The sequence below is a fragment of the Phyllostomus discolor genome, chromosome 10 (assembly GCF_004126475.2).
Source record: "Phyllostomus discolor isolate MPI-MPIP mPhyDis1 chromosome 10, mPhyDis1.pri.v3, whole genome shotgun sequence".
NCBI lineage: Eukaryota > Metazoa > Chordata > Mammalia > Chiroptera > Phyllostomidae > Phyllostomus > Phyllostomus discolor.
In genome coordinates this window covers 71,025,774-71,049,810 of record NC_040912.2, presented here as the reverse complement: position 1 = coordinate 71,049,810, position 24,037 = coordinate 71,025,774, and the positions used below count along the sequence as shown (strand labels likewise).

At 35.9% G+C, this 24,037-nt stretch overlaps 1 protein-coding gene across 1 annotated transcript in view; it reads left to right on the top strand.

The window, feature by feature from the left end:
• Positions 1-24,037, top strand: part of WASL (WASP like actin nucleation promoting factor) — a 66,894-nt gene that overhangs the window by 32,994 nt on the left and 9,863 nt on the right. The window contains exons 5-9 of the mRNA XM_028525177.2: positions 2,101-2,124; positions 11,449-11,614; positions 12,804-12,846; positions 13,896-14,049; positions 19,615-20,144. Coding sequence (XP_028380978.1) covers positions 2,101-2,124; positions 11,449-11,614; positions 12,804-12,846; positions 13,896-14,049; positions 19,615-20,144 — 917 coding nt within the window. The remainder of the gene's footprint in view (positions 1-2,100; positions 2,125-11,448; positions 11,615-12,803; positions 12,847-13,895; positions 14,050-19,614; positions 20,145-24,037) is intronic.

The following is a 24,037-nucleotide window of genomic DNA, read 5'->3' as shown; positions in this document are numbered from 1 at the left end:
TTCTTGGCACTGGAACCCTGGGCCAGGGGCCCTGGTGTGTGGCTGGGACTGTACTCCCAAGATATCTTTTATCTACCACGTGGGGGCTTAGGACCAGCTCCTCCAAAAGTCTGGATGAATGTGGTTTCTTTAATTCCAAAGTTGTCAGACTTCCATTCAACTTGATTTCTGATGGTTCTGAGTGTGATGATTGTTCTATAATTTAATTGTAATTTTGATGTGGTTGTGCAAGGAGACAAGCCATGTTTACCTATGCTGATACCAGTGACTGGAAATGCCCAGAATCATCGTAAGCAGATCAGTGTAGGAAAAATAACACAAAGGAGTTTGTAAGTGAGTAGATACCCTACAAAACTAATTATTCTTTTGTACTTTTTGAGAAGTATTTCTGTACATCCAGGGGTACATATTACCTGAGTTTGAAGATCACTGTATTTAAGATTTACTTTACCAACTAGAGGAAATAAGCCATAAAAATGGAAGAAATTGAATCCAGAAAGCAGGCATGTGAAAATATACATTCCAGTTTATACATATTTATTGTTCTTTTAATGATTTTGCAAGTGAGGTGAGGTGTTACCTCACTTACATCCCACCTGTAATGAGTGAGCAGGAGAATTATTAGGGACTTATATTTTTGTTACTTCTTTTGGGGGCTAAGACATTTACCACTTAATAGCATGTTAGGAAAGGATTTAATGCTATGGAATTATCTCTGGTTCGGTACTTATTTCAGTGACATGCTATAGTGATAGGCCAGGGCTCGCTGAGACTCCTTTTAGTCAAAATACAGGGGCGGGCAAAAATAAGTTTACAGTTAATGAATATACAAAAGAGTTTATTCTGGTAATATTGGTTTGTCCAAAAGGTGTTTAGTTTTTTCTGTAAAGTAAAGAACACGTTTTTCTTTTTCAACAATAACTTTATTGATTTGGATATTTTGAGTACATCAGCTGTCTTCCTCTGATGGTTTCCAGTAGGTCGAGGCCGGGGGTGCTGCTGAACATCTTCCGATGTATAAGAATGTTCCACAGCGAAGGATTATTTGGCCGAAATGTCAGTAGTACCAAGAAACTTCGCAAACCACTTTTGACATGTTCAGTCAGTCACAGCACTTCCATGCACTGCACAAATCTTTTTTTGAAATTTCAGTTGCATTTTTATCTTTCTTGAAATAATAAAGCATAATATGCTGAAAATGCCCCAGTGCTCAGACATCTCTGTGTATTCTCATTATCTTTGTGCTTTCATTCTGTCCTGTAGCTTTGAATACTGTCCATATGCTGGTGACTCACAAATTTTCATGTACACTACTGGCCTCTCCCCCAGCCTTCAGCTTTACTTGGGTGTCAGAATAGCCTTCAGACTTAGCATATCTGAGCAGAACACTTGATCCCTGTTCCCCAGTCAGACCTGTGTTTTCTTGCCTAGTCTTCCTCATCTCAGTAAGAGGCATTGGCTCCACCTTATCACTCTGGTTCACAGTGGCCCCTCATAAATCCTGTCAGTGAGTCACATTGGCTCTACCTTCAAAAACATGTCCTGGATCTATTTTTCACCACCTGCCGCTACCACCCTAATTAAAACCACCATCATCCATCATCTGGACTACTCTAACGCCCTGACTAGTCTTCCCTGTTGCCAGTCTATGCCTCCTACTGTCTTTTTTCTACATAGTACCAGAGTAAACCTTTAAAAACAGATTATATCATGATTACTTGCTCTGTATACGACCCTGCAAGAGCTTCCTATTATACATAGAATGCAATCTAATACATTCCTTAACCATGGCCTTTGGGACTCTACATCATCCAGTCCCTGGCTCTCCTTCTAACTTATCTCCTTCCACTCTTCCTTTCTCATTCTTTTTTCCAATTTTCATGATGGTCCTTTATGCTGCTTCCTCTTTAGGGTCTTTGAATATGTTGTTCCCTCTCTCGCTTGATTCAGATGTCTGCTCAAATGTCAGTTTCTTGGAGAGACTTTAACCATCTGCACATCAACTTAGGGATAAGACAGGAGTTTAGGTAAATTAATTTTGTATGTTGATGTTTGTGTTATATATGTCTAATAATATTATTTTAATTTATATTCTGACAGAGAAAAGACGCGACCCCCCAAATGGTAAGCTCTTTAATAATTATTTATCACAAAGGTCTTAGATTATAGTTTAATCCTTGTAGAAATATGTATCATACATTGTGGCTAATATTTAATATCTGATCTTATACTACCCTTTATTATGTTCTTATTTAAAATAACAGACAATAGATGAGGCCTAGAAAATGTACCATTTGTCTTTTTTCTAGGATGAAGGATAAAGATTACTATTATACCTTCATTCTGTATTTATAATTAATTAAGTTTAGAAACTGTACAATCTAGTTTTACCATCTTCCTTAAAGGGACTAAATTTTGCCTAGCATATTTGTTCATTTCTTACTTTGGATTTATCTTTTTGTCCACTGCAAAGTGTTATTTCACACTAGTAATGTGAAACTAGCCCCTTTCAGAATGAGTACTTCTTATGATGGTATATTTAGAATTGATAATAGCTGCCCATATCCCTCTGTAACTGAGTAATGAACACTTGAAGTATTATGGATTCATTTATTTAAAAAACTACTGTATACAGAAAGTAATATCAAGATATGAATGACAAAGCCCCAAACCTCTGGTGCAGAGATTATCATCTCAGCTCCATAAATCTTCCCTGAAATTGTATGCTAAATTTTGTAAGTATATATGATTTTTTTCTCTGGGGAGAGAGAATCGTGCCTTTGATCACATTTAAATGGGGCCCTTGACCCTATAAAGATAAATAACTATTATCCCAGGAGCCTTGATTACCATAGGAAATATAGCTGCTGCTTTTTAAAAGCACCTCAAATCCTCTCATCAGAATTTAGGATAATTATTCAGGGAAACACTTAACCTAATAACAGCTCTTAATATATGACAACTGTTAGTGATTGTTGGGGTTTGTATCTTTTAAACGGTTATATTGTTTTCTGATTTGTCCTTAAATTTTGTTTTTAGTATAAAAACATGAACCAAATATTGTATTAAATTTTGGATTTTTTGCCTTACCAGTTTTATTTTTAAATGTCTGACTACCTTTAGTCGTGCTTACCATGTGTCAAGTATTTGTATACTTTGACTTTCTATTTTAAATGGAAAATTGAATACAAAGTTTTCAGGGCTGCTGTGGAAGTTAAATGAAGTTCTTAAAGGGCTTAGCATAGTGCTTAATAATTATTAGTTATCATGATAAAGGCAATAACAGTAATAATAGCAGCTACTATTTAATGATCATTGATGACTTACCAGGCACTGTCCGGCAGCATTATGAAATAGCTCCTAATATCAGCATATTAAAAATGAGCAAACTAGGGCACAGACAGGTAAGGTTACCTATCTGTTCAGGGTCACCTAACTAGTAAGTGGTGGAGCAGGATTCAGTCTTAAGAGATCTAACTCCCGAGCTTGGGCCCTTCCTTAATCACTGCTACTCCAAATTCTGAAGGAGAAACTGAGACCTAGAAAGGGTAACTGATGTGCCTCAATTTATGCAGCTGGTATGTGGCAGAGGCAAAGGAAGCAACAGAAACAGCTGAGTCAGAAGTCATTCATTTGTGAACCTTTGAAGCAGTATTGTAATTCTTGTTCCTTGATGTGTGCTCAATATTTTAGTCTCTTTTTGAGTTTATTAAATTATTTTGCATTCTTTGAGCCTATATTGAGTACCAATGGGAAAGGCTTCCTAATGGTGGCCTCTCTGCAGAAAGTAACCTGAGATTTTAAAGGGTAGATGTTGTAGAAATAATATCATTAAAGGATGCAATGCAAATACTTTGTGGTTTTTTAACTATTTAATCTTTTTAATGCATATAAAATGTATTTCTGAAGAGGTACCTAATCCATGAGCAGATAGAATTTGGTTATTCTTTTTTATGTGACAGCGGTGTCTCAAAATTTTATTACCTCTACTAAGAGAGATACTAATAATTTATATAGCTTCTTTCTCTGATATTAGTCTTGGTTTTAAATCTTTAGATCTGTAGTTCTGACCCTTTGGTGCAGTTGTTCCAAACTTCTTTTCATTAAATAAATAGTTACAAAAAATGGAGTCATTAAAAGGCAAAAATACACAGCATATATTGCCAATATTGTATACTTATTTGTTTATAAAATATATACATAATATGGTATTAATATATTATATTACAGTAATAAATAATGCAATAATTATTAATAGAAACTTTAATATTTTTTCCTGCTGTGCAGTTGGTTGTCTTGTTCTCCAGCTGTGCATGGAGACCCCTGGTTTGGAGATGGATATTATTTTTCTGTATTTGGTACAATACCACTAGGTGGCAGTGGACACCTTAACTGCCTTGCAGTGTCCATGCATTGTCTCAGATTCTCATTTAGATTATTAGTTTGGCAGACCTTCTCAAGTTGTAACTATTAAAAAGACACTCTATGTAGAAGTAACATATATTCCTGAAATGCAGTTTGGGGTCTTCTTTAGTAACTCATAATCCTCACATCTTTCTTCTTTCCTTATTGGTCAGTCTCACCTTTTAGCTTAGATGCTTTCCAATAATATTTGTTCTCAATTTCATGTGTGCTTTACATCAGAGGCCTCTGGGCCAACTGTATCAACTATTTTATCTTGGTCAGAGTTCCTGCTTTGTTTTAGTTAAGGGGAAGACTTTAGTTTGTTCTTTCAGCTTTAAAATTAACTAGAAATGCTGTTCAATGAAAATATTTTTAAAATATTTCTGTGACAATTGTCTATAAATCAAAAGAAGGTAATTTGCTATTTGACTTTTTTTTCCTTCCAAAAAAAAGGAAGGGAAATAGCCCCCTCCATTATATATTTACTTAGTACATGTTCTTAGGATGAGTGTAATTTCATAAATGGAATAATTAATATAAACTTTATTAGAAATGCTTCAAGAATATCTCCGTGGCTACATCTTCTATAAACTTTACTTATTAAAAAGTGACTTCGCCTGATACCAGTTATCACTTTTTTTAGTGTGTCACTTCTGAAACAAATATTTAATTTAGCTTTAGATCACCATTTTAAACTTTCTAACACCTCCAAGCTCTAAACTAAATGACTACTGCCAATGAAAATAACCTGTTGAATGTGTAGAAAACCTTTTTTTTTTTTTAATTTGGAAGTTCTTGAATGATGATCTGTTGGACTGCATACTGAGAGAACTGATAAAATGATAAAAAATAACAGCTAATATTTGTAGTGTTAGCATTATTAATCACTTTATGATTTGAAGTTTGTGTAGAAAGTGCAAGAGTTAATAGAAAGATTAGTGGTCTAGGAACCAAGATAGAGTTCACCTTTGTCCTTGTCATTAATTGTGTGACTTCAGACAGGTTATCTGATGATGCTTCTCGCTCTTAGTTTTCATATATAAAATGAAATATATAGAAGAAACTGTAATATCCCAGCTAATGGTAATTTTCTGTACATGTCTTTAATCTGGATTTTCTTATATAAACTTAAAAAATGTTTTAGCAAATGCTAAAGTAATCTATATGTAATGACACTAAATACCCAATGTCAGGGCTTTATAACTACATGGCTGATGTGTAACAGTTTATTCATACCTGGTTTTTGGGTAGAGCAAGGAAGGGAAACAGTGTGACTGCAGTGTGAGTTAAACTTCATTATTCTACATACCACTTTATTTTGCCTCTGTCTTCTTCATCCTTGAACTTACTACAAGGGATGAGTGGCTGAGTTATTTTCTCTAGTGAGTTATGAATTGGACTTACAAGAACCTTTTCTTTATTATTTATCAGAAAAGAATTTAATAGCTTGGATAATTTAAGCTGTTAAAGTTAACTTTACCCAGCTCTTACCATTTAGAACATCCATAATATTATAGATTATTTTATATAACCTAAAGCAGCATAAAAATATTTTTATTTGCTTTTTATTTTATTTATTTATTTTTATAGAGAGGGGAGGGGAAGGACAAAGAGAGGGAGAGAAACATCAATGTGTGGTTGCCCCTCACCCACCCCCTACTGGGGACCTGGCCTGCAACCCAGGCATGGGCCCTGACTGGGAATCAAACCAGTGACCCTTTGGTTCACAGTCCGGTGCTCAATCCATTGAGCCACACCAGTCAGGGACTTACCAGTGTTTTTATCTATCTGTACATGAATACAATCTGTCTGAATAATTATACTTTTATAATAAGTCTTGAGATATACTTTTTCTTCTTCATTGAGAGTATTTGGTTTTTCTTGGAACTTTCCTTTTCCATATGAAGCTTCGAATCAGCTCATCTTTTTGAAAAACTATGTTCAGATTTTATTTGCTTTTTTGTAAAAACTAATTACAGTCAACTCTTGAACAACACCATTTGAATTACTCAGGTCCAATTGTGGATTTTTTTCAATAAATACATGCACTACAGTAAATGTATTTTCTCTTTTTGTTTTCTTAATACCATTTTCTTTTTCTGTAGTTTACATTATTGTGAGAATACAGTATATAATACACATAACATACAAAACACATGTTAATTGACTTTTTGAGGTAAGACTGCAGGTTAACAATAGGCTATTAGTAGAGGGAGGCAAAAGTTACGCACAAATTTTTGACTGCTCAGGGTTGGCACAGCTAACTCCTGTGTTGTTCAAGGATCAACTGTAGTCGTTAATTTTGTTTTGTTTTAATAGTGACTCTGGTTGCTTTTTTATATGGGGGGGGGAAGTAGATTTACAGTTTGTATAAAAGTAATACAATTTAATACAAAACTAAACTGTTTTGCAGTAGTCACACCTGTAAACCTACTTTAGCTGCACCTTTTAATTGCTGTATGAACATGTAGTTCAAGAAGGGGGTGGTATGTATAAAGAGAGTGCCTAACTCTTGATACTCCTGGATCTTTCTTCAGTCAATGCTTAAATCCTATTCTATTTATACTATTATCAAGTAAATAGAGAGTAAATAATCATTTGCACCATCTTAGTGTGGACAGTGTTGCTTGTACTGATTGATAAAGATAAATTATGAGAAGAAGGAAAGCAGGAAGGGGAGAATGAGAAGTAAAATCACATCACTAGATAAGTCTTTGAGGGTATGGGAATGACCCCAATTCAGCCGTCTTAACACGTGAATCTGGTTATTCTCAGTAAGTCCCCCTATTTTGTGAAATTACAGCAAACACAGAAATCTGATATCTGAACAACTTTGAAAATCCAAGTCTTTACTCTTTAATTTAATAAGCCATTTGTGTTGTTTTGTTTTTCACTTTTTAAAAATTAAATGTATTGGAGTGATATTACTTAATAAAATTATATAGCTTTTGCCCTGGCTAATGTGGCTCAGTGGATTGAGTGCAGCCTGCGATCTGAAGGGTCACTGGTTCAATTCCAAGTCAGGGCACATGCCTGGGTTAGGGCTAGGTCCCCAGTTGAGGGTATGTGAGAGGCAGCCAATTGATGTGTCTCTCGCACAATGATGTTTCTCCCCTTCTCTTTCTCCCTCCCTTCCCCTTTCTCTAGAAATAAATAAAATCTTTAAAAAGTTATACAGATTTCAAGTGTTAATTGTATCATACATCATCTGTATATTACATCGTGTGCTTACCACTCAAAGTCACATCTCTTTGTCACCACGTATTTGATCTCTTTTACTCTTTTTTACCTCTGCCCCGTCCCCCGTCCCTCTGGTAGCCATCATGATGTTGTCTCTGTGAGTTTTTGTTTTTCTTGTTTGTTCGTTTGTTGCTTTCAGTTTTAATTCCCGCATGTGAGTAAAATCATATGGTTCTTGACTTTTTCTGTCTGGATTTATTTCACTTAGCATAATGTTCTCAGGATCCATGCATGTTGTCACAAATGGCAGCATTTCATTTTTTCTTAAGGCTGAGAGTAGGATTCCATTGAATATATGTACCACATCTTTGTCCAATCATCTATTGAAAGACACCAGTTGTTTCCATGTCTGGGCCACTATGAATAATGCTGTAGTGAACATAGGGGCGCATATATCTTTGTTAACAAATGTATTTGGATATTCGGTTAGTTACCTAGAAGAGGGACTGCTGGGTCATATGGTAACTTCATTCTTGGAACTTTGGGAGAAGTTTCCAAACTGGTTTCAATAGAGGTTGTACCATTTTGCACCCCCACCAACAGTGAGTGAGAGTTCCTTTTCCTCTCCAATCTCTGCAACCCTTGCTTATTGAACAAATAAGCAATTTGGAAGGATATGCATTTATGACACATTACTTGTCTTATTGATAGTAGCCATTTGTTGCAGGGGGGGGGGGTGGCGGTAGTTTGGTGTGCAGCAATCGATAATCAGAATCTTTCCAGACATACTGTACCTTCTCTATCCTCAGCTTTCCTTATTATTTTTTATTATTATCATTTTATTTATTTAGGGAAGGAGGGAGAGGGGGAGAGAAACACCAGTGTGTGGCCTGTGTGGCTGTCTTTCGCACACCCCTTTGGCGACCTGGCCCACGACCCAGGCATGTGCCCTAGACTGGAAATTGAACCAGTGACCCTTTGATTTACAGGCTAGCACTCAATCCACTGAGCCATACCAGCCATGGCTGATAGTAGTAGCCATTCTGACAGTTGTGAGGTGGTACCTCATTGCAGTTTTAATTTGCATTTCCCTAATAGATAGTAAAGTTGAGCATTCCTTTATCTATGTGTGGGTCTTTTGTATGTCTTAGGAGAGGTGTACTTTGAAGGCAAGGGAAATAAAAGCAAAAATAAATAAAGAAGTCATACAATTCAACAACAACAAAATCCAATTAAATAAGCAGAGGACTTGAATAGACAATTAACCTTTAATTCTTGATCCATTTATTTTCAGATTATTCCTTAACATACTGAATTAGCATTTAATGATTTTACACTTACTGTGCACTAGCTTCCATTTTTTCTAAGCAGAGTTCATTTATTGCCATCCTGAGCACCTTCCTATGGAATTTCGTATAAAATTATAAATAGAAGTTCTAGATATTTGCATATTATACTTGAATGTAAGTGTACTTTGAATAGTAGGGGAAAATAGCTGAATTTTGGTGATATTAAACATACATATTTTGCCAGATTTTTTACTTGTTTGATAAGGTGTCAGATGGCTTTCATAATTTTATTATATCTTTTTTTCATCTGTAGCAGTAGAGAGAATAAGGGTTATATGTATAATTTACCCAAGTAGGTAAATATTTTTCTTTCAGGTAATTTTAGATAACTTTGAGGTTTTGGGCACAATTGAAGAATTACAATCAAATTGACATTTAGTGATCACTTAATGTACATTAGCTTATCATTTCTTGGGGTTTCTGTGTGCTGTTCTGTGATTGTGTTCAGGTCCCCAAGATAATCTCCACGTTTGGTGATTTGCTAGGAAGACTCAACAGGGCCTAGCATAAGGTCTCTCCAGAAAGTGTCCAGCCATTGAATATGAAAACTAGAGACATTTCTTGAAGAAGATACAAGATAGAACAGACACTGCATAGGACAGTGATGCTTCAGTCCCCTCCAAGTAGGCACCTCACACAGTTCTTGAGATTGCCATCAACTGCCCTGTTGTATTATCCTGAATCTCTTTGAAGGTCTGAAATTTTTCCCCTTTCAAGGTGGTTTTAGTTTCAGGAAAATCCAGAAGTCACAGGGCACCAAATCTGGCCTTCAGGGAGGCTGAGTCACCTGGATGGTTTGATGTTTCACAAAAAAATTCTGCACGAGGCATGATGCATGAGTGGCATGTTGTCGTGATGAAGCTGGCAGTCATAGCATCCCATAGCTGAGGCCTTCTGAATCATCTGAATAGTTTCCGCAGAGGAATGTTCATACTTAAAGCACAATTTGATGCAGGGTCATTGCTCTACTTAGCCTGTCATTTTGAATGCAACAGCCACACAGTACACATGCTCACTCAGTGGTGTCAGTAAACAATGACTAGTAGTACAGTAAAGTTGTCATTGTTCACCCATGCCCATTCCAGGCCTCTCTCCTTGGCTGTCAGGTTATATTAATGTTGTAGAACCATTCTCTTCATATTAACAATGGCTGGACTCGTGGCAAATATTTATGACAGTGAAAGGATGTATAATAAAATCAACAATGGGGAAGGCACATAGGTGAACTCTGGGGGAATTCACACAAGAGTTCTCTCACCGAAGTCACAAGGGTAAACTTCACTTCTCCAGTAATGAATTGTGAAAACTCATGTGAAATGTTGCCTAAAGAAGAAGGCTGTTAGAGCCTCAGTTTATGGTTTAAAGCTCAGGTGGCTAGACACATAGGTTGCTGATTACGTATAGTACATACCAAGATTCTAATCTTAGAGCAGGAAAGCAGGTATTTAGCATAAACCACTTTGTTACTGCAAACAGTTCGGAAACAGTGAGCCTGTCTTACCAGGGAATAATGAGAACCCTCTTGAAATCCAAATTCACAGAGAGCAACTAAAGGCCAACCTTGCAAGCAGGCCTTATAAAGGATAGCAGTGTCAGACCTGCTGTGTTGCTGTTTTTCTGCACAGTGATGATTGTATTTTATACAGCATTTTGAAAGCTGTCATTAATCACCTCAGAGGACTTTGGTCTGTTTGGGGGTATTTTAGAGTTAGTTGTATATTGAAATGGGACCCCTAAGGAACATGTGTTCCTCCTCTTCAGGTAACTCTAGAATGAATGTTTAAGTGGAACACATGCTGTTCAGACTTTCATGCTTTTAAGACCAAGAATATTTTTGTGATTCATAAAACAGGTTTGTGCTACATTTAATGTAACTCTTAAAGATGCTATTAATAGTATCTGAAGGTGGCTGAGATATTTTTACTGTTGATGCCGCTGAAAATGAGATGAGAGCTTTGAGAATTTTTTTTTTTCATTTTAAATTTTTGAACTCTATACTTCTTGTAGTCAAAGTGTATGTGTATATACTGATGGGAACATATTACTGGACTTAAATTGGGCAGTTTGGGAAAAGAATAGCAATGATTGCATAAGTACTTTTTTTCTCATGAACTACTGAAATAAAACAAAGAGGTAAGACTAGATTTCTTAGATTTAAAAGTAAATGGCTCTTTCACTTTTCCTAACCTTGTCATGTAATATGTACCACTTTATCAATGACTAATCTGTTGGAATTGAGGCTATTACAGTCAAATTTAATGTTATAAAAATACAGGTATGTTTTAAAATGTATCTATGTATCTATGTACTAATATGTTTAAGAATTTATAGGTTTTTTAAATGTAGGTAGTTCTTTTATTGTTTTAAAAAAATTAGCTGGCAAGTTTAAAATCTAAATAATTTATAATAATGAAGTGCTCCTACTTTAAAAAAGACATTTAAGTTATAAGTTATGATTGTAATACTTGTTATATTAAATTATATTTTTTATGTATTATTTTGACTTTATTTACAGGTCCTAATCTACCCATGGCAACAGTTGACATAAAAAATCCAGAAATCACAACCAATAGATTTTATGGTCAAGTCAACAATATCTCCCATACCAAAGAAAAGAAAAAAGGAAAAGCTAAAAAGAAGAGATTAACCAAGGCAGATATTGGAACACCAAGCAACTTCCAGTAAGATAGTTCTTTTGTTGTTTTTAATCTTTATTTTTTATTTATTCATTATGGCTTTTGATTTTTAACTTGTTAGAAAACTTTATTTTCTTTTCAATACGACCCTTAAATTTGTCACTTACATATATTTTAGTTAGATTTTGTTGGAGTTTTATTTTATCTTCTTTTTAAAATTAGGTTTTATTTATTAGGCTATTAGAGTTGTCCCAGTTTTCCCCCCTTCACTCCCCTCCACCCAGCACCCACTACTCCCTGAGGCAGTCCCCTCACCCTTGTTCATGTGCCTGCATCATGCGTAGGTTCTTCAGCTACTCCATTTCCTGTAACATAGGAGTTCTGTTTTGTTTTTTAAAGCTGTTGCTCAGTGGACTTTCTGTGAATCTTACAGTTTATTTACTTTTTCACTCATCAGAAAAGAAAAATTAGATAAACTTGTTTCTTTAATTGTTTGGACATAAAAATGATTTCTCTTTTCTCTAGAGAAAATGATATTTGGCAGTTGCCTAGAGGCATTGTCCTAGTGTGTCTGGGCTGCTGTAGTAGAGTACCATACACCATAGACGGGCTGGCTTATAAACAACAGAAGTCTATTTTCTGCAGTTTTGGAGGCTGAGAAGTTGAAGATCAAGGCACCAGCAACATTTGGTGTCTGGTGAGGCCCCACTTCCTGGCTCATGGATGGGTGTTTTCTTGCTCTGTCTTCTCATGTTAAGACAGGGTGAGGGAGCTCTTGGGGCCTCTTTTTTAAAGGCACTAATCTTGTTCATGAGGGATCCATCCTCATAATCATTTTCTGAAATTCTCATCTCTAAATACTGTCACATTGAAGATTAGGTTTTGACATGAATTTTCAAGAGACACGAACAATCTCTAGCAGGCATTATTTTATTAGCTCATTACAAAATTCCTTTCCTCTCCTGTGTATAATGTTTATATCTGTATGCTAGTCTGACAGTTATGGAAATGAATGGGCAGAAGGATTGTACAAAAAATGTTGATGAAGACTAAGTAGCAGAGTCTGGTCTAGAATCCTGGTCTCCTGACTGACCACTTGAGCAGTTTTTCCCTGAATATGGTTATGTGTCTGAGAACTGTCTGTTAAGGCCAACAATTCACCGGGCGGATTGGATTTCATATATGTCCTGTTTTTCATGCCCACTGTGCATTTTTTCCCCACCTTCTACTTTAGGCACATTGGGCATGTTGGTTGGGATCCAAATACTGGCTTTGATGTAAGTATCTTTTCAAGCCATAAGCATTATTATTCTAAATATGTGGGTATGTTATAGCCTATCTTTAGATTCTTCTTTTCAGTTTATTTTTTGGTGAATTTTAGTGTTTATTTGAATGTGTTTATGTACATATACCACTGAGGTTTGACACCACGGTGTTGCTCTGTCATTTGTGGGGAAGCCTCTAAAGAGAAAGTTTTTGTATGCCTTGGCCTTAAGTACTGTATAGGTAAAATCCTTGCATTTTTAAAGCAAAGAGGAGATTATTTCTGCTCAGTCATTATTTCAAGGAGATACATACATGCCAAATTATTGAAAAGTACTATAATCAAATTCTGAATATCCAGTTGTTGAATTAGCCAGATGTTTTCATTCTACTATTCTTTTTGGCAACTTCATCATTCATTAACTTATAGTACTGTGAGCAAAATAGATGAAACTTAAGGCAAAAAAAAATGTTTTAACATTTTATCTCTATTTTGTTACCTAATATGTATTTCACATTGGACAGACAGTCAGGATTTGGAAAAATTACTTTGAAAAGAAATATTTGTTATTCAGGTTAAAAATCCTTTTGGTTGTTTTGTTATAACTACAGAATGAACTCCACAAGCATTGAGTTCCTCTGTGTGTTGGGCACTGTACAGGGTCCTTAGGGTTATAGGTCTTGCCCTCAAATTTTCAAATGGATTTGTGGGGGGGTTTGGTATTTATTTGTGGTTACAACTACGTCTTATTTAGGATAAGGTGGAATAGTTGAGCATTAAATATGTCTGAGTCATAAATGGGTTAGAAAAAATGTAAATGAGATGCCCTGATTTCGAAGGCAAGGAATAAAAAAGAATTGAGATAAAATATAAAACCAATTCTTACATTCCCAATTCTTGTTTTTTAAATAAGAAAGTTTAGTTAGCATATAAATAATGTAACCATATTAAGAGTTTATAAACAAAATAATTTCATAAAGAGCACAAATAAGAATTAAATTTTATTATGCTTGTTTTTCAAAATTGGGATTTTATAGTTAGCAGTTATTTTATCTGTTGTAGCTGAATAATTTGGATCCAGAATTGAAGAATCTTTTTGACATGTGTGGAATCTCAGAGGCACAACTTAAAGACAGAGAAACATCAAAAGTCATATATGATTTCATTGAAAAAACAGGAGGTGTTGAAGCTGTTAAAAATGAACTACGAAGGCAAGGTAATTTTTTCTTCTGTTTAGGAATTCTAATCTTTTTTCCCTTAATGAATGTTGAGGTCAATTTTATGGAAGACAACTATACACACTGTTATTATGAACCTTCCTTAAACAAATGTTTGAATTTATTCAGAACTCATTTGGCCCAGTGTGCTATATTTTACATTATCTTGGTATAATTAAAGACTTGACAAAGTTTTGCTTGTTACTAAAATGCCTTACATTAAATTTATAAAAATCTGTACAGAATTTTTTGGCTGCTTTATTTTAGAATAAAGTATAGTTGCCTAATATTTTACTTAATGAAACTTAGAGTTTTTATTACAATTCAGAAGTAGTGATTTAAATATAATCACTGCCTACTCAGTAGAGTGTAAGCATTTTCATAATATAAATAACAAATATATTTCTATTTATTTTCCAATACATTTTTTTCTTAGATAAAATAGAAAATTTGTCCTTTGGTACCTTAGAGCACAAATAATTTCCAACCTTTTAAGATCAAAGCACTTTGTATTTTAAATTATCCTAATAATTTTCAATCAGATATGAATACAGTAAGTCTAAGTTCTCTAATATGACAGTTGTTCCTTTGCCACCCTATTTATCTGGTGCTGCTTTATTTCTTTGTTTTTGTATACTCATAAGAACAGCTTAGCAATGCAAAAGCTCTAGCTAATCGATTCATTCTTCGGAAGAAGTTATGTCTCATTTTAACTTTGGTATTTGATTTACCTGAATCTTTCTCACTGCTGATGTTCATTTACTCTTTGATTTGTTCATTCATCCTTTCATATATTCAGTAAATATTACTATGCCAGTACTAGTCACTACCCAGGGTATTGGAATGCATAGTTTCAGGCCTCAGAAATCTGATGGCCTCATCTGGAAACAGCTATATAAACAGGTATTCAGTCATAATTACTATTGTGGAAACACAATGCTAGTTCTACTGAAAGCAGTATTGTGCTAATTTGTCTTATTTTGTGGAAAAATTACATTTTCAAATTCTGTGGACTGTTGGTAAAAACATCTTGAGCACTGTACCATTGTTATAAATGCTCCCAGAGGAAGTCACAGTTAGATGATTGAAGGTCTTGAGGACACTCGTGTGTGTTTCTTGACTCTCTTTTTCTCCACTGTTACCCCTCACCTTCACTTTATATACCACCAGATGCTCAGGGGCTCTCTGAGTTCACTGCCTTTGTAAATGTGCATTATTGGTGACATTTGTTAGACCATTCATACCACTACACCTCATCTGAATACTTGTAACTAAGAGTTGACTATATTAACCTTATTGGGTTTGGTTTTTTAAACGTGATTATAACTGCTTGTCATTTTAGCTGTTTTTAAAGCATCAAAGTAAGCAAGGCCTTTCCTCAGTGAAATTACCTAAAACAACAACAACAAAAAGACACAAGCATTAAAAAACAGCATCGGAAACAAAGTTAATTATCACACTCAAGAGCCTAATCCTAGTGTGGAAACTTTTAGACACCAAACAGTGATTTTTATAGAAGATAAAAATTTTTTTTTAAGGAAAAGTAACAAAGATACTTCCTTTTAATGAAGAAAAACTGCCTAGGCAGAGCATAGAATGTTTATAGAAGTATGAAAAAATTAGAAGTTAATGAAGTTGTCTATAAAATCTATTGAATCAAATCTCTTAAATTTAACTTAATTTTATAAAATTATGTAATCAGATTTATAAAAAGTACCAGACTTGTGATTTTAAGTATATGTTCTTTGTGTGTACCTGTGCAATTGCCTGAAGTCCGTTAACTCTTAATCATCTGCCCTGTAGGTACCCTACAGTGGAGTGGTATGTATGTGCCTTGTCATTTGACCCAGTGCACTACCTTGTGCATGGTGTGGTGTGTTTATTTTCAGAGAAGCTGGAGTTCACTTGTCCTGCCACCAGATCTAACATCCTGTGAGGGTTTCTGCCCTTTACTCAAATCGGTGTTTTGGGCCTAGAGATGCTTAAAGTAAAAAGAAAATTTGTTTCTGTAAGAGTCAGAGCTGCTATTTTGTCTGTAATTTAGATAATTTTATTGAAAGTCTGTGCATTTTTTAAAACTGTAGTTATCCCACAGCACCACTGTTGCTTTTATTATATAGTGATTGCTTTTCACACATGGTATTATTTAATATCCTATTTAAAATATACTTACATTTTTACATTTTGGGTAGGGACGGAGGACTAAACATGAATACTTAATCATATAAATGTCTACTCAGAGTTGTTAGTATTCCCATAAATTTTAATTAGTGTTGAATAACATTTTTCTGTTTGCTTTATCTTGTTGAGTGCATGAGAGCAGTTCTTTAATGTTTCCTGAATTGTATAATACTGCTTTTAAGTATTATTTTATAATTTTGGCTTATAATACCTATTAATATCAGATATCTATAGGGTAATATACTAATTATTCTTAATATTGATCTGAAACTTATTTGAATGTATTGACCTTTGTTAATAGTGTACCATCAAGACATGGTTTTTCCTGTAAATTTCAGTATTTTTGTGTTAACTGAGTTTTGATCATAAAAACAATTTTTATGTGATCTAAAAAATATTATTGTCATTCTGATTCTCCTGTTCGTGGTGACACTTAGAGTTTTGAAAATCTCTAGGCCATCAGACTTTTTCATAGTGTTGTGTGGTATCTGCTTAGCAAATGTTTGGGATGGGTAAACCTAACCAGCATTGAGCCTAGAATTAAATGTGAACTTAGTTATTTCACCTTTCCTCGCAAAAATATAGACACATTTCCAGTCACTTTTCAAGATAATAGAAATGCTGACCTTGTGCTATACCCAAAACTGGATGCATTTATTCGCTATAAATTTAGGCTCTTATATCTCTGAGCAGTTATTTTAAATGGGTATTAGCTATATCCCAAATTATTCCAATAAATGTACTTACTGCAAGTTTAAAGGAACTTCTTTCTACTAAAGAAATAAGTGTCAGTCTAGACACATATCATTAGTATTTGAAATTCGAATCTTAAACTGACTAAAATGAAGTCTTTGTATCTGCTTGAAGGGTTTGATGTACTCTCTTATTCAGGGAGTGTGTATAATACATATATAATGTGTATCTTCTTAGTTTTGCCCTTTTTTACAGAATATGCTAGAACAGTTCTCCTTGCTTTGGATGTGGTGGGAAAGTTGGACATACCTTAGCCGAGACGTGTAGACCCCTCCAGTCTGCCTTGAGCCTTGAGTGTAAATCATAAAAGCATCCCTCAGTGTGGGCCTCCTGTTTCAGCTATATGTATTGTTTTTAGTTATAAAAGTTTGTGTGCCAGGCGACAATACTCTTATGCATTTGGCTTTTCTGCACACTTCATTTAATGTTTATATTCGATAGCATATTTTTAATAGCATGTTTCCATGACTGTCCCGAATGAAACTGGAACATGCCATTTTTATTTCCTTTAAAGAAAGTTTTTTTTCCTCCCCTCTTCGGTTGCATTATTGTTATTTGTAATTAAGATAGATATTTGTATAGATTGTAGAACTATCAATAATATGTTATAGTTTGTATAAATATATACAAATAGCTGTTATGGATTCTAGCATTTCTCTAATCGTAAAAATAGGTAATTTTCCATTCAGTTTTTTAATTAATGGAGAAATAATGAACTTCATCATTATATAAATATGTGTATATTGTTACTGTTAGTAAAATCATGCCTCTAGAAATATAAATTTGTACTTTGAATTGTTGTATCTTATACTTTCAGTTAACTATAATAATAAAAATATTAAATATAAACTCCAATCTGGCCAAGGAAATAGACTTTCAGAAATCTAGGAAACTCAGAGAGTCCCAAAGAAATTGAACCCAAAGAGGAACATACCAAGGCACATCATCATTAAGTTACCCAAGATTAAAGATAAGGAGAGAATCTTAAAAGCAGCAAGAGAAAAGAAGAGTTACCTGCAAAGGAGTTCCCATAAGACTATCAGCTGGTTTCTCGAAAGAAACCTTACAGGCAAGAAGTGGCTATAAAGAGGTATTAATAGAGGGGCAGATAAAGTGCCTCCCAGATAAGGTCAAGTTAAAGGAGTTCATAATCACCCAGCCTTTATTATATGAAATGTTAAAGGCACTTATCTAAGAAAAAGAAGGTCAAAGAAATGAACAATAAAAAAGACAACAAAACCTAATAACAACTGAACCTAAAAAAAAAACAAACAAACAAACAAACAGAAAAACTAAGCAAACAACTATAACAGGAACAGAACCACAGAAATGGAAATCACATGGAGGGTTATCAGCAGGGGAGTGAAAGGAGTAGAGAAGGGGAAAAGGTACAGAGAATAAGTAGCATGAATAGTAGGTAGAAAATAGACAGGGGAGTTTCAGAATAGTATAGGAAATGTAGAAGCCGAAGAACTCATATGTGTGACCCATGGACATGAACTAAAAGGGGGGAATGCGAGTGGGAGGCGGTGTGCAGGGCAGAGGGGAATACTGGGGGGAAATCAAAAAAATATGTTGCACTGGCTGGTGTGGCTTACTGGATAGAGTCCTGGCCTGAAAACCAAAGGGTCGCCAGTTGGGTTCCCAGTCAGGGCACATGCCTGGGTTGTGGACCCGATACCCAGAAGAGGGTGTGCAAGAGGCAACTACATACTGATGTTTCTCTGCCTCTCTTTCTCCATCCCTTCCCCTCTATCTATACATAAATAAATAAAATATTAATGCCAGAATAATGTTAATATTTTATCAATAACTTTAATTTTGTAGCATTAGTAATTTTCAAGTTAATTTGTTAATAGTTCTTATCTCCTGAATAAATAGTTGAACATTTCAATTGAGTAACCAGCCTCCCTAATGCTATATTTAGAATTACTGACCATCTTTTAGATTATAGGATATCATATATTATAAATTATTATAGTAAATTGTATTATATTTTTATATTACATTTATGTAAGATATGTATTATAGTTATGTAGTATATATCTAGAAAATGTAGGACATAAGGTACAGATGTAAGTTAGGTGACATAGCTTTATATTTTAAAAGAAGTATTTGTGTTTAGCCCAGATTACTATGAATAAATTCTACTAAGTTACGCTATACTAGCTATTTAAATCTGAATGTGAATTATTTTTATAAAACAACTAGATATGTTGTTTTATAACAACATGTTTTATAAATCATGTTAAGCACATGATTTCTTAAAAAGAAGGTATCCATTCATTTTTATTAAAATGTAAAATAATGCTTATGGACAAAAATATTTAATTTTATTGTTTAATTTTGTTATTATATAAAAAGGTTTGTATTGCTTTACTTTTGGAAGTGGTGCTGATTCCTAAAAACTAAATTTACTGCTTTAGCTAATATTTTTTCAAGAAACAACGGGAAGGTAATCTTTAAGCTAAGTATACCTAAATAAAATTATAAGATACCATCTGTGGTCAGATATCTTTATAAAATAAAATAGAGATGAGGCTTTTTTCTTTAAACACATGTTAGAGTTAATTTTCCAGTGTGATGTTTATGGGGAGAAAACATGCTTTTGTTTTTTGTTTGTATTTCAGCACCACCACCTCCACCACCTTCGAGGGGAGGGCCCCCTCCCCCACCTCCCCCTCCACATAGCTCAGGCCCTCCTCCCCCTCCTGCCAGAGGAAGAGGCGCTCCTCCTCCACCACCTTCAAGAGCTCCCACAGCTGCACCACCACCGCCGCCACCACCTCCGTCCAGGCCAGGTGCAGGAGTCCCGCCACCGCCACCAAATAGGATGTACCCTCCTCCACCTCCAGCCCTTCCCTCCTCAGCACCTTCAGGGCCTCCTCCACCACCACCTCCACTTCTGCCAATGACAGGGTCAGCGACACCACCCCCACCGCCTCCGCCTCCACCGCCACCTGGGCCACCACCTCCCCCAGGCCTCCCTTCTGACGGTGACCATCAAGTTCCAGCTCCTGCAGGAAACAAAGCAGCTCTTTTAGATCAAATTAGAGAGGGTGCTCAGCTAAAAAAGGTGGAACAGAACAGTCGACCTGTTTCCTGCTCTGGGAGGGATGCACTTTTAGACCAGATTAGACAGGGTATTCAGCTGAAATCTGTAAGTAATCTGTTCATTTTGTACTGTTTGTCATTAGGGAATTATAAAGTAATTTATAAGACATCTTTTTTTAAATATATTTTATTGATTATGCTATTACAGTTGTCCCATTTCCCCCCTTCTCTCCCCTCCACCATGTACCCCCTCTCCCACCCACGTTTCCCCCCTTTAGTTCATGTCCATGTGTCATGCTTACGAGTTCTTTAGCTTCTACATTTCCTGTAGTATTCTTGCCCTCCCCCTATCTATTTTCAACCTACATTCTATGCTACTTATTCTCTATACCTTTTCCCCCTCTCTCCTCCTCCCACCCCCCTGCTGCTAACCCTCCATGTGCCCTCCATTTCTGTGGTTCTGTTCCTGTTCTAGTGTTTACTTAGTTTCTTTTGGTTTAGCTTTAGGTGTGGTTGTTAATAATTGTGAGTTTGCTGTCCTTTTACTATACATGTCTTTTCTTTATCTTCTTTTCTTAGATAAGTCCCTTTAGCATTTCATAAAATAAGGGCTTGGTGATGATGAACTCCTTTAACTTGACCTTATCTGAAAAGCACTTTATCTGCCCTTCCATTCTAAATGAGAGTTTTGCTGGATAGAGCAATCTGGGATGTAGGTCCTTGTCTTTCATGACTTGGAATACTTTTTTCCAGCCCCTTCTTTCCTGTAAGGTCTCTTTGGAGAAATCAGCTGACAGTCTGATGGGAACTCATTTGTAGGTTACTGTCCCCTTATCTCTTGCTGCTTCTAGGATTCTCTCCTTCGTTTTTACCTTGTCTAATGTAGTTATGATGTGCCTTGGTGTGTTTCTTCTTGGGTCCAGCTTCTTTGGGGCTCTCTGCGCTCCTTGGATTTCTTGGAAGACTGTTCCCTTTGCCAGATTGGGGAACTTCTCCTTTATTATTTGTTCAAATACATACTCAATTTGTTGCTTTTCCCCTTCCCATTCTGGTACCCCTATAATTCGGATGTTGGAATGTTTAAAGGTGTCCTGGATGCTCTTAAGCTTTTCCTCGATTTTTTGAATTCTTATTTCATCATGCTTTCCTGCTTGGTTGATTCTATCTTCCTTCTGGTCCACTGTATTGTTTTGAGACTCAGATTCCTTCCTTTCACTATTGGCTCTCCTCCGTGCATCTTCTGCATCTCTTTTATGGTAACCTGCATCCTTTCATCTAAATTGCGCCCAAAATCAACCAATTCCGTGAGCTTTCTGATCACCAGTGTTTTGAACTGTGCATCTGATAGATTGGCTATTTCTTGGTCGCTCAAAAGGATGAGCCCTGGGGGATTGATCTGCCCTGTTGGAAACATGTCTTTCCCTGTCTCTCCTTTTTTTTTTTTCGGTCTGGTCACTCTTGTTATGGTGGGGGGCGGAGCCTTAGGTGTTCACCAGGGCTGTGCACCCCAGTCGCTAGATTGTGACGTTATATGTGGGGGTGGGAGCGGGGACGGGAGGGAACAATGGCGGTAGTTCCATTCTCCTGGCTCAGACCCTTCTCTGGAATCCTGGGCTGCGAGCTCTGCCCTGGTCCACAATCGCTGCCTCACTGGGTCCACCAGCCGCAGCTTGCGTACTCAGGGATCACCGCTGTGTTCTTGCGCCCTGGATGGCTGTCCTGCCGATTTCGCACCAAATTTTCCCCAACCTCCGCGCGCCACCGACCCGCGCCAGCCCCACGCCCACCCTGCTCGTCTACTCCTACCAGTCTGGATGTACGGGCCTACTTCAACTTCTTGGCTGTCTGACTTCCATTCAGATAAATCCTCTGTCAGTTCTGGGTGTTATTCTGTCTGTAAATTATTGTTGTTCTAATCTTGGTTGTGCGAGGAGGTACGGTGCGTCCACCTATTCCTCCATTTTGCTGGAAGTCCCTGTAAGACATCTTTGAAAAAGCTTTATTTTTTTACTTTTTCTCTTGGTATTTATTCATTTTTTTAACCTCTGAATTTCTATACTTTTATATACCATAAAATTCACAAATTTATACCTATATTACTGTAACCCCTACTTCTATATTGAAATATCACTGCAGAAAGGTCCCTTATGCCTCTTCCCAGTTAGTCTTCCTCCCCCCTCTATGGAGTAACTTTAGACTCCATAGAAAATTGAAAGAATTCTGAAAGAATTTCTGATGACAAATAAATTTGAATTCTCTATTTTGAATGAGGTGATCATTTTCTAGAGCATAGATTTGGCAAACTCTTCTTTAAAGAACCGGATAGTAAATATTTTAGGCTTGAAGGTCATGTGGACTCTGTCACAACTACTCAAATCTGCTGTTGTGGCACAAAAGCAGTAGCCAAACACATACTAAAGACAGCCACAAACAATACCTGAATGAGTGATCATGATTGTGTGGACACTGAAATTTGAATTTTGTATAATTTTCAAATGTCACAAATACTCTACTTTTGATTTTCTTTCAACCATTTAAAAATGTAAATACTAGTCTTAGCTTTAAGGTTATACAAAAACAGGTGGCAGGCTAGATTTGGCCCATGGTAATTTGCCAATCCCTGTCCTAGAGCCCAACCTGCCTACATTCAGAACTTTTTTCTGGGAATATGCATGTAGTCCCTGACCTCTAAGAGAAATGTTTGCTCTACAGGACTTGAGGCAGGTGGTTGATGGTAGATTTTTCCATGCAGTAAGTGGAGATGAAAGGAGGAGATTTTAACTGGTTATTTTGGGATGTAGGAAACTATGGTAACTTTCTCAAAAGAGAATAATGGATAGGAAACACACTAATTCAATGAATACACTTAAACATTAGCATAGCACAGATTGAAGAAACTTCTGATTTTTAAAATATATCTGGATTTTTTTGGAAGATTTTATTTATTCATTTTTAGACAAAGGGGACGAGAAGGAAATGAATATCAGTGTGTGATTGCCTCTGAAGCACCCCGTACTAGGGACCTGACCTGCAACCCAGGCATGTACCCTGGGAATCAAACTGGCAACCCTTTGGTTTGCAGCTTGTGCCCAGTCCACTGAGCTATACCTGTCAGAGCTGTATCTGGGTCTCTTGTTGACACGTGAATTCGGGCTGGTGCTTAAATCAGCCTGCGAGCAATCATCTCTGCTCCCTCTTCCCATTTAGTTCAGACTAAAGGTTCCTCAGGAGCAGTTGAAGAACTTTGATACTTTTTTGGGGGGAGAATTAATGTCAAAAGGACCATAGCTCAGGAATAGCAGGTTTTAACAGTGTCATTTCCTTCCAGCTTTTGCCTTGTAATCTATGCTAGTTTCTGTGTCACTCTCATTCCCATCTTCCCTTCCTAACCTACCCTTTTGTTTCTCTTTTCTAGTTCCTCTCTTTACAATCAGCCTTTGCTTTATTTCTCTCACTTAATGAAAATAAGGTGTTTATTTTTAATGAATACAATTGTGTCTACTTTTCTTAATTTAAAAAGTTGGTGAGTTATATTTCCTAATTATTCTTACCATCTCCTTTTCCCATCCCAAGTCCCCCAGCCTCCCCGCAAACAAAAACCTATCAATTGTTCTCTAAATTTCTTTTTAGAGAGAAAAATGTTTTCCATTCTAAATGTAGGATAGTAGGCCATTTTATACTAAATGATCACTTTCCTTTTGATTGTATTTGGAATATTTTCGTAATGTACAATCAGTGAATTATTGGCATGTTATACATGTAATCCAAATCCATAGTTTTGCTATATAAAACAGCAAAACTGTGGTTGCAGTTTCTCTGACTGTGTTTCTTTAAATATTCTATATAAATCATCAGTTTAGTCTGTGAATGTGACTAACATAAAACCACAGATTTTCTTTAAAAAGCAAGCAGGAAGTGTATAAATATTTACTTACATACATTTTGAGTTCCATATTTATAGTACCTCAGAAAGCACTGTGTCCAAGAAAGTGCTTTAGA